Source organism: Gossypium hirsutum, chromosome A13 (assembly GCF_007990345.1).
Source record: "Gossypium hirsutum isolate 1008001.06 chromosome A13, Gossypium_hirsutum_v2.1, whole genome shotgun sequence".
Lineage (NCBI taxonomy): Eukaryota > Viridiplantae > Streptophyta > Magnoliopsida > Malvales > Malvaceae > Gossypium > Gossypium hirsutum.
In genome coordinates this window covers 67,649,451-67,660,585 of record NC_053436.1, presented here as the reverse complement: position 1 = coordinate 67,660,585, position 11,135 = coordinate 67,649,451, and the positions used below count along the sequence as shown (strand labels likewise).

The following is an 11,135-nucleotide window of genomic DNA, read 5'->3' as shown; positions in this document are numbered from 1 at the left end:
TGGATAATATAAATTAATGAAAAAATTGTAAATATTTGTTTGATTTTCTTTCTTATATAAAATTATTATTAGAATATTAAATTGATTATAAAAAAAACTATATTTTATTTGGTGGTATTCAATCAAATTGATTAAATTAATATTTTGAAAATTTAAAGTGTTGTTTTTTAAATTAAAAAATTAAGTACTGAATTTAAATCATGAAATTTATTTGATAAATTATTTAATATTTATTATAGAATATAATTAGATTGTTTGGTAAATATAGATTTTAAAAGTAAAATTTTTATAGGATAATAAAATATTAAAAAATAAAATAATTGAAAATATTTTCCAATAGCTCTAGTTTACTTATCATTTTTTACAATTTTCTTTATAGAAAATTTTGATGTGTTTTTATTTTAGATTATCAAATTAATTAATTTAAATTTTTTAACAGTTTATCAAACAAAACGTAAAGTATAAGATAGAATTTAATGAAGCTTAAAACCATTTATTTATTTTTATTTAAAATGAAGTATAAAAATGTTTTGATACAAATATATTTATTGATTATTAACATAATTTTACCTAAACTAGGAATAAGTTTACCTCTCTAGAGCGGAAAATAATTCGTAAGTTTAAATCCACAAATATATATAATCATATAATGCAATTATGGCAATTCTTTTTAGTAATTGAATGTAAGATTTTAATTTTATATTTATTGATTATTAGCATTTAACTTAGAAGAATATCTTCGAAATATATGATATATTAATTGATTATTAGCATTTAATCATATAATGCAATTCTTTTTAGGGTTTGATTAAGATTTTAATTTTATGTAAAAAAAGAAGAAGAGTATCTTAATTGATTATTAGCATTTAACTTAGAAACTTCCCATTATATGATATATTTCATGATAATTTTACAACTTTTAATGACCTAATCTTTTTTGTTTTTTCAGGAAAGGGATATTAAACCTAAAACACATTGACACCCAGCAGCAGCCAACCTTCTTGAATCTATTTTCTTTTTTATTTTCGACCATAAATTGGTTTTCTCGAGAAAAATCTCTTTCATTTTGCTTGTTAATATAAAAACACATTAAATTTTGTGAAGATTCCCTTGATTGACTCATCGTATTTCTTTGAACAATTTGTTGTATTTTTTTTACCAGTTGACTCTTTTTTTGTTAATATTGATTATTCTTCGATCGTACGGCATTTGAAACGCCTTCAAAACCCGAAAGGGATTCATCCCTGAATTAGTCGACAAAATTTTCTGTTTTTCTTTTGGGTCCACTAAAACTTTTTCACTGCAACCTAAACCCCACCAATTCCCTTTTGTTGTTTTATTAAGAGGGCTCTATTTCCTCGAAAAGCACTAGGAAGCAAAAACCAAATTTTGAACTTCAAGAATCAGTTTAAATAATTAGGGTTTTAATTTGAAAAGGACATGGGAGGCTGCGTTTCTGGTGACTTGAAAGGAGGCAAGCAAGCTATAGGTGGGGTTCATGGTAGGCCCACTATGAATAATGACGCAGGATATAACGAAGCCATTGAACGCTTTTTCAGAGATAGAGGTCAATCTCCTCTTTTTACTCCAGTTGAGGTACTATAACTTTTTATCTATATTTTTGTTTATAATTAAAATTGCTGGGTTCACAATTTTTTATAAGGGTTTTGCATCAGAATAGAATCATCTTTGTTTACACTTAACTAAGAAGGAATTTTGAGATTTGACATTGATTTTACCATGGCATTACCGCATTAGTTTGTGTGTGTGTTTTGCCTATGTTGGATTGATTAACGAGGTTATTTGATTCTTAGCGTGTTTATATTATTTAGGCTTGACTGCAAACGTGGGATATAATTACATGCTCAACACAAGTATAATCAGATTTTTTAATATATTTGGATGTTTTTTAAAGGATCATATTTACAGGACATGTACATTAAAAAAAAGAAAAAGAGTCGCAGTAGCATAGATTTAAAGAGATCTTTTGAATGAATGTTTCCACTGCTTGGAATTGTTTCTTTTCTATTGTTTACTGTTCAATCTTCAGCGGTTCTAGGGCTCATGGTAGTTCTTATCGTGTTAACCCTAAATCTTTTACTATTTCTCTGCATCAATCATCATGCAAAGTAGATGTTTTTGACTTATTCTCTTCTGGATTAATTGATGTGTTATCATTGGCTTTTTCAATTTACTCAGCAAGTTTAGGCTTTCTGCTTTAAATTATACCGACCCACTTTAGAACTTAAGGCCTAATCATTGTTTTCCTGGTTGAAACAGTGCAAGATTCTCTTTTCTAGATTCTTGTACAAATAGTCGGGAAACACAAGTTCCTAATCATTGGTTTATTCTTTATCAAATAAATGTTTGTTCATATGCAAGGGCTTGGCATTATACGTGGTTTTTATTATCCTTGTTTATATTCCCTGGATGACTATATTATTTTTTATTTTGCTGGGGCACATAGGACCACATTCGCTGATGTGAATGTTTTATTAGCTTGGGCCTACCAGGGGACAACCATTTGGACCCTTCTTAGCAATAGCACATTTCACCGTTCTTTACTGGAATAATACATACTGATTATTATAATGAATGCATCAAGCTATCGACTATTCATATCTCATGCTTAGAAACCAAGTATTATTCTGGTGACGGTCTGTCACTGTCATGGCCAGACGCACTTAAAATGGTATATAAATTATTTGGGGAGATTGTGGTCATGCTCAATGTGATTGAATATTAAAATTGTCATGTTCCTCTAAGAGTATATGTTGGCGCTCTATGTTCTCTATCATGAGCCTACCGTTTTCCTAATGAAGGGTGATTAGTTGTTTCCAAGCATCTTAATGTTGCAAGGACACGATTCATGGATGCTGTTGGGATAGTAGAATAAATTATTATATCCAATTACAATTTTGGATGCAGTGGATAGTTCATATTAATGTTATAATGCGAAAACACTGCCACTTATGGTGCTTTTATGTTTTTCAAATGTGCATTGCAGTTATCTCTGTCAGCATCAAACTTGCGCAATCTTGACATCATATCAAAGGTAAGATTCTTGATACATCTTCCTTCATTTTGTGGCAAGTGCCTTTATTATTTCCTAGTGAAAAATATTAGAAACTTATGACATGAACTACGTAACTCATTGATGTTTAACGTCTGAAAATAAGAGGTATATAACATGTTGTGCATCATAGGAAGTACCTGAAAATTCAGGTCCTTCATTGCAAGTAAGATTTGCTTCTCATAGTAAAAGTTGACTTTCAAAATTGCAATGCTCTTGTTTTCTTGTAGAGTGATCCTATGGCAGTTCTGTATGTAAAGAAAATGGATGGCACACTAGAGGAGCTTGGTCGTACTGAAGTCGTACTCAACTGTTTGAATCCTACTTGGATTGAGAAGATTAATGTTTCTTATCAGTTTGAGATTGTTCAAAATTTGGTGTAAGCTTCACATCTTTTCTTAAGAGTATCCATCTTTCAGAGTTCTCCATCGCCCTCCCTCTCCCCCGCGCCCCCCCCGCCCAAAAAAAAAAAAGAGAAAAACAAAAGATACATCGTAGTTTTGTGTGTCTCTGTGTGTGGATTTTGAGATTCATGTTCCTCTCTTTCCTCCTGCTCCAGTTTTCATGTATATGATGTGGATACCAAGTATCACAACATGTCTGTGAAGGTATGTCAAAAGTCCTTTTTTTTTTTCAAGTCTGTTGTTTCAAGTCCAAATTTAATGTATGAAATTGACAAGTTCTGCAGAGATATCAGTAGACAATGTCAGATTACTATGGCTTCTTTACCAATCATAATGTTTGAAGTTTTCATTGCGCTAGATAACCTCCTCCTTATATTTGTTAAATGAAACTCCTTTGAATGAATTTTATAATTTGATTCATATAACACCTAATACTTGAGGAGCCTAAATAATAGACCATCATAAAACAATAATTGCCAATGAGTTTGAGGCTGAGATGCTATGTTACTCAAACTCAGGCATGAATTTGGTAGATATGGGTATGTGTCTGACATAGGCATGCTCCCTTTTTTCTAAGCCTCCCATGTATTTGGAGGGTCATACCTCATATCTAGCTGGACACGGTCGCAGCATCATAGCTTAAATGTAGGAAGTGTTTTACAAATTTTATTACTGGACTTTTACGACTTTTACTACTGGACCAAAAGTTTCCAACTTGTGAAAGGACAGTTGTTTCATAAAAATTCTTTGGTTTTGAGAATTTTTTGTTGTTGTTTTTCTTTTCTTTCGGCATGTGGAATTTATAGTATGACAAGTACCACTGCTTTTTTTGACACTAATTGAAGTGGCACTGTATAGAATCTAGCATTATTTTGGTTGAATAATAGTTGAATTCCCATTATAGAATTTTTGTGCTGATTGCGCTAAATGGGAATTCAAATATTGTATAAATGGAATGGATGATCATAGAAATAGGTCTGCAATTTAAAGCAATTAAACATTTATTCACTCAACTTGGATTCTCAGAGAAAACAGAAAGGTCAGGATTGAATCAGGGAGGAAAACTTTGAAAGAAATCTCATAAAGGATAAATATTTCAGATTAATGTCATTATCTGTCTGCTTTTATGGTTCCTTGGAGCCATGTTCCCAAGTTTGGCGAGGAATGTGCTGAAAGTATTGGCTGAACTATATTATTCAACTTCTATCATGTTGATTTGTAGGCACTAAAGTTGAATGAGCAGGATTTTTTGGGAGAAGCCACTTGTGTTCTGTCTGAGGTGAGTTGTCTTGTATCCATTTCTTGGATTTTAATATATAATTCTTTATTATGAACTAGGGAAGTACTGTTTAGAATTATTACATCTGCATCTACTGTCTTTCAAGTGAAGTTATTGAAAAACCTGCTCAGTATTTTCATCATGGCAACTAAAAAACATTGCATTTCCCTCCTGTTGTAAATAGAATTTGCTTGTCACTGCTAGTTTTCCAGAAGATGTGGCTTAGAGAACCTTTTAGAATGATTTGTTAAATCTTTCTTACTGGTAACATGTGTTATTCACTTTTTGCTTGGCAGATAGTGACCAAAAGAAATCGATCTTTAACTCTCAATCTCCGTGGAAAAAACGGTCCAGGAGGTTCCAAAAACTTTGGGACACTGACTGTCCATGCTGAAGAATCTTGTTTATCCAGAATGGCTGTGGAGATGAAATTGCGTTGTTCTCAGTTAGACAACAAGGACATGTTTTCTAAAAGTGTATGTACTCTGATGCAACTAGTTTGGTTGTGCATGTGCATCTATGTTTTCTAACTTCCATACTCTTACTGGCTATAGGATCCTTTCTTGAGAATATCAAGACTAACTGAAAGTGGAAAATATGTACCAATATGCAAGACAGGGGTGATAAACAACAATTTAAATCCAGTTTGGAGACCATTATATCTAAGCATGCAACAGTTTGGAAGCAAGGCAAGATTGCAATTTCTTTAAGGCTCCTGCGATAATATCTTAAAAGTTTATAAGATTTTGGGAAACATAGTTATGATTCTATGTTCTATGTTGATTACAGGATAACCCATTACGTATTGAGTGTTTCGATTTCAACAGTAATGGCAATCATGTACTTATTGGGTAACTTTTTTTATATTTTGGCCTCTGCATTGGTTGGTCTTATTCACCGTTGCTTTTACCAGTTAAAATTGTTGTTGCCTGGCTGACTTTGGACTTATTTATTAACTTAATCAGCCAACTTCATAAATCAGTTTCTGAGTTGGAAAAACTTCACAAAGACAGAAGTGGTGCAAATCTGGTTTTCCCAACTCATCGTGGTCAGGAAAAGGTGATCACCATGCTTGGCATCAATATTTTTACCAGAAATATGTAGATGTTGTTAAACATACCTTTGGCTTACAGGTTCTCAAGGGCCAGCTCTTTGTAGATCAATTTATTGGGAAAGAGCAATTCAGTTTCCTTGACTACATTTCTAGTGGATTTGAGCTAAATTTTATGGTTGCCATTGACTTTACAGGTAAATAAATTTTGTGCTCTTTGATATGCTTGTTCTAGGAATTTTTGTTTTCCCTATTTCTGATGTTATGTTCTGGTACAAATTTACATATTTGACTTGTCCAGCTTCAAATGGGACTCCTCGAAATCAAGATTCCTTGCACTACATTGATCCTTCAGGACGATTGAATTCTTACCAGAAAGTAAGTCTGGGGTAGCTCTTAATAATGCATTGCTATTTAGAGTAGAAATGTTCTCCATGGGATAGAATGAGATCAGCACATATGCATTACGTTTGCATAAAACAAAGTGTATTCGTTTTGTTCAACTATTTATTGAGATTTACATTGTTTGAGTTCTCTAGAATGGGGGTAACTTAATAATGATATCATTAACAGGCTATAATAGAGGTTGGGGAGGTCATACAAATTTATGATTCTGATAGCAGATTTCCAGCTTGGGGCTTTGGAGGGAGATATGGTGGCACTTTATCCCATTGCTTTAACTTGAACGATACAAATGCCTATGAGGTAAGAGAAGGCACGTTTGTTGTTTTCACCATAATCCTTCACCTGGAAAGCTGCACACTTTCTTCTAAGACTAGTTAATTTACTTCCTATAAAAGGTCGAAGGTGTTCAAGGCATCATGGCTGCTTATGCTAATGCTCTGCACACTGTCACTCTGGCTGGACCTACTTTGTTCGGCCCTGTAATCAACACGGCTGCACAATTGGCGGCTACCTCAAATGACATTGCCAAATATTTTGTGCTGCTCATTATAACGGTAAAAATGAACTATTACGTCTATGTAGCAGTTTAAGAATTGTTAATCTTTGCCTTAACTTATAAAGGTATGTGGTCTTATGTAGGACGGGGTTCTGACAGATATACAAGAAACAATGGATGCTTTGGTTAGGGCATCCGATCTACCTCTATCCATTCTTATAGTTGGAGTGGGGAATGCAGACTTTAAACAAATGGAGGTATGCCATTGTATTCCAGAACAATCTGGGATAGTTGAATTGTCAATTTTTGCGTTTCTAGATAGAGTGCTGTACTTGCTTGTAAATGATGATAAGAAAAAGGTTTTCTGGTGTTATTATTTTGTAGGTTCTGGATGCTGATGATGGACGTCGATTGGAGAGTTCAACAGGTCGGGTCGCTACACGAGACATTGTACAATTTGTTCCCATGCGAGAAGTGCATAGTAAGTCATGTTCTACATCACCAAGCTTTTCCATTTTATCAAACCTTTTGTCCTAACCTTAATGATTTTTACTTTAAGCAAAGAATGATTACGTACCCCAAACTTTGAATGTATTTAGAGAAAGTCAGAGCAACAGTGAAACAATTTTGGAGACCTTAAATTAGTGGTAGACTTGGCTTGGCTGTTGATATAATTGGCAAGCACTTGTATAGGCTAAACAGATGATTAACGACTCTTTTCTCATTTGTATCTTTGCCAACCCTAAGAAAATTGGAAATGGCGATTACCAAACCCGAAACCCATTTTCTACTTTTGATGTTGAACAATTTGTTGATTTAGACTAATCAAATGAGGATGTTTTTACAGGCGGGCAGATTTCTGCTGTTCAGGCTCTACTGGAAGAGCTACCGCATCAGTTTTTGACTTACAATCGGTCTAGAAACATTAAGCCACTCCGTTCTTGATTGCCCCCAAAATCTTTCAAAGCATTGACAAAGGTAATTAGATTACTACCGTCTCTTGAAATATAGTGCACAAGTAGCCTTAAGAACCAAATACAGATATACAGTTTAGGATTTAGTTTTACAACAAATTGTTAATATTGGCTTTTATGCAGAAGTAGAGGTAAATACCATGTAAGAAGGCATTAATCAATGAAATTCGTTGTATTCTTCGTTTATTTGATTCTTAAGTTCTTTTGTGCATCATTAATTACCCCGTTAGTCAAACCCCAAGTTGTTGAATTCAACTCCAGACTTAAAACTATTAGTTTGTCACCCCCCAAAGTTTGTTTTACCAATTAAAAATTTATGTTTTTATTTTAGATTTATGGATACTAATTTAGAAGTCTAATTATTTATAAGTGGGTCTTGTTGATTTGTCATCTGTCAATACTGGGCTTGAATCACTAATTTTAATATCCCAATGTAATAACCTGAATGTTACCTCGTTATTTTTAAGAACCATGAGAAAGGGTCCCAAAACAAAGCATCTTTTAGATTTAGAGTTGATTACCTTATCCTTTTTTGCCAGGTGAATTTGGATAAAGTGGTCGTGTCTGATATTAGTTCAATTCAGATATGATATTCCAGTTGGGAATTGAAATAACATAGGTTGATTGCAACTCATGGTTACCAAAATCACACTATGAATTTGATGATTTAGGTATTTTCATTTATAAAAATGAAAATTTCAACTTGTATACAACAAATCTGGCAGATATTGTTTGTCATTTTTCTCTTCCATTAACGGCAAAAGTTTCCATAAAATTAAGAAGAGAAAATAGCTCCTCCAAAGGTCTCTCAATCTGAATAACTTTCCATACTCCCCATGGCCTTCAATCCTCTTGGTCTCTGCATTATCCCAATACACATACAAAAACACAATGAAACTATATCACTCAGACTTTGGTAACTGTCAGATATGGGTACGGACATGCTCAATTTTTTCTAAATTTTTCATATAAACCCATATTACAGACACAGGTACTTGAAGAAAAATGAGAATATATTGAAAGCTGAAGAAAAAAATATAAGAAGAGAGTGAATCATGTACCTTCTTATAACTCTTCTTTTCCCTTACTTCATACCTCTCTTGGCACATATCAGTCAACCATGCACCAGGGCTCACCAACTGCCATTCACCACATAAGTAAACCCAATTTGCAAAAGAAACAACCCAAAACCAATTTACTCTATGTTACTCAGACTATGAGTGTTCAATATTTTCAGAGTTTTTCCATGTATTTGGAGAATCCTTGGAGGGTCATATCCTCGTACCTATGTCCAAATATGGGTTAGACACGGGTACCTCAACCAAAATAAAGGATCCAATCGATTGTTGGCTATGACAATTCTCACATTCAAAAACGACATATGATTCAATAGTTAAATTATTGGAAATTTGGAATAAATTCATCGATGTTACTTACAAGTAAGCTCCTTTGAATGATCTTGGCTCTCTTTCTAGGTCTTTGAGGAGGTTTACACCCTTTCATTGCCATAAAATCCTCCTCTTTTTCTTTGCTTGACAATGTCATTTACAGCTTCGGCCACACTACCCTTTTTTTATCATCTCCATTACTGCTACTATCCACTACTACCTTCCCATTCTCATCAATTAAACTCACCGCTGATCCCCTTGTTGTGTAGTACCGATCTTCCTTCTCCAGTGACAAAGTTTTCTGGTGCTCAGTCATAGTCGACTGGAGTATAGATGCCTCAGAACTACAATCAAACAAACAATGAGAGTCAATTTCACAAGTTGGTGCTAGCTTGCTAATTCATTATAAAAGTTTTACTTGGGAATTTCAAAACACCAACGTTAGGTCTGCTAAGGGACTAAAAATATAGTAGTCATTGAAACAAACAAATTCAAACTTCCCTTCTCTATTTTCCCTGTAACCAAACAGAGTAAAAGGGAAAACAACGTTTCCAACCTCATTTTCTCCGAAAATTCCTTCCACGCACTAGGAGGCTAGCTGAGATTCCATAGCCATTCGCAGCAAATTTGGATAAAAGAAACTAACACAAAATTCAAGCTTTTCTCCTCCCAACCCAACAGTTTCCCAGAAATCAAACAAAAGGGTAAAAAAAAAAGGATGTAAAAAAAAAAGCAGACAATCTAATAATCCCAAACCAACAAAAGGTGCCAAGAAAATTGATTGATTTTTTAAAAGCCCCCCGCCCACAAGAAAAAAAGAAAAGAAAAGAAAAGAACAGAAAAGAAGAAGAAAAGCTGGTCTTCTTACCTAGTGGGACGATAATTGGAATGAGAAAAAGTAGAGGAATTGAATCTTCTACGGGTTGTGGCATTGGATTTATGAGATGTATTTTGAGAGTCTTTAACTCTCACACATCTTAGCCTTTTTCTGTTTCCCCACTGTAAAAACAGCTCTGAATCTATTTTTTTGCATGTTCTTTGGCTCCTCTCATCTTTCTCCATCCCTGCTATAAACAAAAGCAAAACAAGTTTCAACTTCCATATCAAAAAAGAAGAAGAAAAATATCAAAGTTGAAGAAAAAGGAAGAAATTCTGAAAGACCCCAGATGGAATTTTTGTTCAAGAGAATGAATTAAGTAAAATAAAACGGATTTTGGGGGAAAAAACTATTACGGCAGTTTATGGTGTGAAAAAAAAAAGGAAAATGAAAATAAATTCTGGGTTTTGCTGCTTTTGTTCAACCAAGATAGAGAAGAGTCATCAGAGATGAAGATATGCTCTTTACAAAGTACATATTTTATGTTGAAAATTTGAACTTCGAGAGGAATTTGTTGTCTGACCTTAAAGATCTAAACAAGTACACTAAATTTTTCTCAAAAAGGTCCTGAAAATCAACATAAAAATAGATATCAATTACCAGGTAAAAGAAAGAAAGAACGAAAAAACTGAGAATATTACATAAAAAGGGAAGAAGAAGAAGAAGAAGAAGAAATCTTACAATGAAAACACAATCATCCCAGAGAAAAATAAAAGAAAAACTTGGGGTATATTTTCTTGTCTAAATTATTGCTTTAATATATATATTTATGTAATGAATCTGAAATTGAGGCAGGAGGAGGCTTGGTGTTGCTGTTGTTGCTCTGCCTCTGTATCTCTTATCAGTCCACTCTTTTGTGTTTCTTTTCCGATTTCTTTTCTTCTCTCTTTTCTCCCTCTCTTGTATTTATTTATTTATTTATCTATGCATAGACATATAATTTTGAAAAACGAGATTTATAATTACCGTCTGATTTGAATTTATGGTTTGATGAAATGTGAATTTTAATCGTTTTCCCAATTTAAAATAGTTTTTTATTTTAATACTTCAATTTTTGGGTAAACTACGCTAATAATCATACAACTTTGAAAAAATAACAAAACAATCACTCAATTTTTAATTCAATTACGAAATTTTAGAAAAATAACAAAATAATCGCTCATTAGCATTTTTCGTTGCAGATTAACA

At 33.2% G+C, this 11,135-nt stretch overlaps 1 protein-coding gene and 1 pseudogene across 1 annotated transcript; one reads left to right on the top strand and one right to left on the bottom strand.

Annotated features, from left to right (window-relative positions):
• The first annotated feature begins 873 nt into the window (after nt 1-873).
• LOC107945996 (protein BONZAI 3) lies at nt 874-7,868 on the top strand. The gene is made up of 16 exons (XM_016880184.2): nt 874-1,596; nt 3,008-3,055; nt 3,304-3,452; nt 3,633-3,681; nt 4,700-4,756; nt 5,053-5,232; nt 5,311-5,445; nt 5,546-5,607; nt 5,722-5,815; nt 5,890-6,004; nt 6,109-6,185; nt 6,381-6,512; nt 6,608-6,766; nt 6,852-6,965; nt 7,093-7,189; nt 7,556-7,868. Exons 1-16 carry the CDS (start codon nt 1,441-1,443, stop codon nt 7,651-7,653), a joined length of 1,722 nt encoding a protein of 573 aa, XP_016735673.1. The 5' UTR covers nt 874-1,440; the 3' UTR covers nt 7,654-7,868.
• A 472-nt stretch (nt 7,869-8,340) lies between these two features.
• LOC107946006 (uncharacterized) lies at nt 8,341-9,932 on the bottom strand (annotated as a pseudogene).
• Nucleotides 9,933-11,135: the final 1,203 nt, after the last annotated feature.

Bases quoted from the DNA above. Each gene is read 5' to 3' on its own strand.
- LOC107945996 (XM_016880184.2), top strand. From the start codon at position 1,441: ATGGGAGGCTGCGTTTCTGGTGACTTGAAAGGAGGCAAGCAAGCTATA. The intron at 5,608-5,721 runs GTAACTTTTTTT...TAACTTAATCAG, and splicing joins GGCAATCATGTACTTATTGG to CCAACTTCATAAATCAGTTT. The intron at 6,005-6,108 runs GTAAATAAATTT...TGACTTGTCCAG, and splicing joins GGTTGCCATTGACTTTACAG to CTTCAAATGGGACTCCTCGA.